Raw genomic sequence first — 2,696 nt, 5'->3', positions numbered from 1 at the left:
CTCCCCAAGCTGTCATCTCTTTTTCTTCTCTCTTTTATAGAATACTTCACTTCTTGTTCTTCTTTCTCATACAATATGTTACAATTCCCTGCCAATTACTACAGGAACGTGAAGATTGATGCAAGCACCGATTATGCTGTGACAGCTGGCTCTCGAGTGTGCATTATTACTGCTGGTGCTCGGCAGAGGGAGGGAGAGTCTCGCCTGTCCCTTGTACAACGCAACGTGGACATCTTCAAGGGTATCATTCCCCAGCTGGTAAAGCATTCCCCCAACTGCATCCTCCTCGTTGTGTCAAACCCAGGTGAGTTTTGTTGTATTGTGTAATATTGAGGATATTGATTATATTTCTTGTATTCTTTTTTTTATTATAAACCTTTACTTTAAAAGTCTATTGTCTGTAATGTTCCAGAATACAAAGTAGCACATTTTCATACTAACTAGATATTATAGAGGATATACAGGATTATGCTTAAGTCCATTTCTCTTAAGATCACCATTTTCTCTCATTCCAGTGGATATCCTCACCTACGTTACATGGAAACTGTCTGGTCTCCCCAAGCACCATGTGATCGGCTCGGGCACCAACCTGGACTCTGCCAGATTCCGCTTCCACCTCTCCCAGAAGCTGAATGTCGCTCCTTCCTCCACCCATGGCTGGATTATTGGCGAGCACGGTGACTCCTCTGGTAAGGAAGCTGGAGATTTTGATTTTTTTTTTTTATACGTGTTATAATATGACAGAAATGGGAAATAAAGAAAGATGACCAAAGAAATGTGTGTAAGAGTTGCATTTTGGTAAGAACTAAAATTTTATAGTTTTAAAATAATGTGTTTATTAGGTGTGAGGTTGAAGTGATCTATTTGATTAATTAACCACCTCATTCTCCACAGTACCTGTCTGGTCTGGTGTTAATGTTGCTGGTGTGCGTCTGCGTGATCTGAACCCAAAAGTGGGAACCCCTGAAGATCCTGACAAGTACAATGAACTACACAAAGATGTTGTGAACAGGTAAATTTTCTCCTTTCCCTTGAGCCTTTGGTTTAGTAATTAAGAACAAGACTTTCTTTATTTTATCTGTTGTCCCAAGTTCACTACTATTAATTATTTTTAAAACTGTGGTGTGCTAAATTTTCATTTCATATTACTGTTAATTTAGATTTACTCTGTGGATGAAACTTGTAACATGTAAATAATGTTTCATTGGGTTCATGAGCTTGCCAATTTCTTTCCATCTTTTTTCACACTGTATTCGTTTGGAGTCATAAGATATTCAGCTGTGCTTGGTGCAAGCAGTTGGCTTCATCACACACTTTTTGTATTTTCAGTTTTGTTGCTCCTAACCATTGAGATTTATATTCATATTTCTGTATCTGGTGGTATAGAGTAGGAATTTTACCTAGAGCATGATTTCACTTTTTTTTTTGTATTAGTTATTTGAATATTAAAATAAAAGTTTTCTGTTGGAGCATGTTTGTAGAAATGTTAATATGTATTTTTTACCTGATAATTTATATTCTTCATTCTAGTTAATGAATAGGAAGTTGTCTTACTACCTCAGTTTACTACAGAAGTGTTCTAAATATTCATTGTGTGTTCATATAGTTCTAATAGTTTTTGATAGTTAGAAGAAATAACTGCTAAGCTTAGAGATGAGACTCTGGAGCAATGTGTTGAGCATTCCCCTACCTGACTAAAGGTAAGGTTGGGGTTCAGATTCACCCTTAATTGACTGAAAGCTACAAGCAATGTTTTGCCCATGGAAAGGGAAAAAATAATAGTGTCGTCTTTGCTTCTGACTAAAGTTTATTTCTGTTGCTCCCTGTGTCCTAATAGTGATATTTTGCTTAATTTTGATTTTTTCTTTTATGATTTATGTTAAGTTAAATTCATGAACTACTGGCAAATCACAGCATGACCTGGCTTAAGTTCCATTTTTTTTCTGCTCATCTGCTTTTGCTTAGCTTTACTATAATGCTTTACTCACAGCACTGTAGATACATCACCTCATATCTTTATTCATGCTAATGGTTAAGACACTGATTAAGTTTAAGTGTTTACTGTAATGATCATCTCTGTGTACATATGTGTATTTATTTATCTATTTATACCTTAGTTTTACAGTATTGAAAGTGGTTGTTTGGTTAATTTAGTTCTGATTTTGCAGTGTAAATTAAAAGATCATTAAAGAGATTATGCCAACTTTTTTTTTAGAAGAGATGCAATTGTCTCTGTATTGAGGTTGATGAATTAGGCTGTTCTCCCTATCCATGAATGATAAAGCTTGTAGAGAGTCACCTCTGAGTCAAGAAGACAACACTTGTAGTTTTATAGTCTTGACAGATTTCTTTTGAAAGTCAAATCCTCAAGCATGGGTCCTTTTTCCTGTTAGAGATTTTTATTCGTTTTCAAAAGAATGAAATCAGAATAGAGAAATGGAACTGGTCTTTCTTATTGCAGATTCATTGTGGTCTGTAAGTGTTTATGAAAAATGCATTCAAAGTGACAAGACATGATGAAAGTACCCATGAATGAGAATGTCAGGACAACTTAGTGGCAAAATTGCACTGTTATGTAGATGAAGCACTGAAAGCTCCTGTCACTTTTCCTCCTCCTTCTTTCCAAAACTTTTGAAATTGGGAGTTGCGATCACTTCAGACCAAAATTTAGATGTAAAGATGTCATAATCATAGGC

General features: G+C 35.6%; 1 protein-coding gene across 2 annotated transcripts in view; it reads left to right on the top strand.

Annotated features, from left to right (window-relative positions):
• LOC119585797 (L-lactate dehydrogenase-like) overlaps positions 1–2,696 on the top strand; it is a gene marked incomplete at its 5' end in the record, with an annotated part of 7,965 nt that overhangs the window by 351 nt on the left and 4,918 nt on the right. For both annotated transcript variants that reach the window (XM_037934517.1, XM_037934516.1), the window contains 3 exon segments: positions 105–304; positions 516–689; positions 895–1,012. In XM_037934517.1, the coding sequence (XP_037790445.1) occupies positions 105–304; positions 516–689; positions 895–1,012 (492 nt within the window).

The sequence above is a fragment of the Penaeus monodon genome, chromosome 20 (assembly GCF_015228065.2).
Source record: "Penaeus monodon isolate SGIC_2016 chromosome 20, NSTDA_Pmon_1, whole genome shotgun sequence".
In the NCBI taxonomy this organism is placed as follows: domain Eukaryota; kingdom Metazoa; phylum Arthropoda; class Malacostraca; order Decapoda; family Penaeidae; genus Penaeus; species Penaeus monodon.
This window is presented reverse-complemented; position numbering and strand designations above follow the sequence as displayed.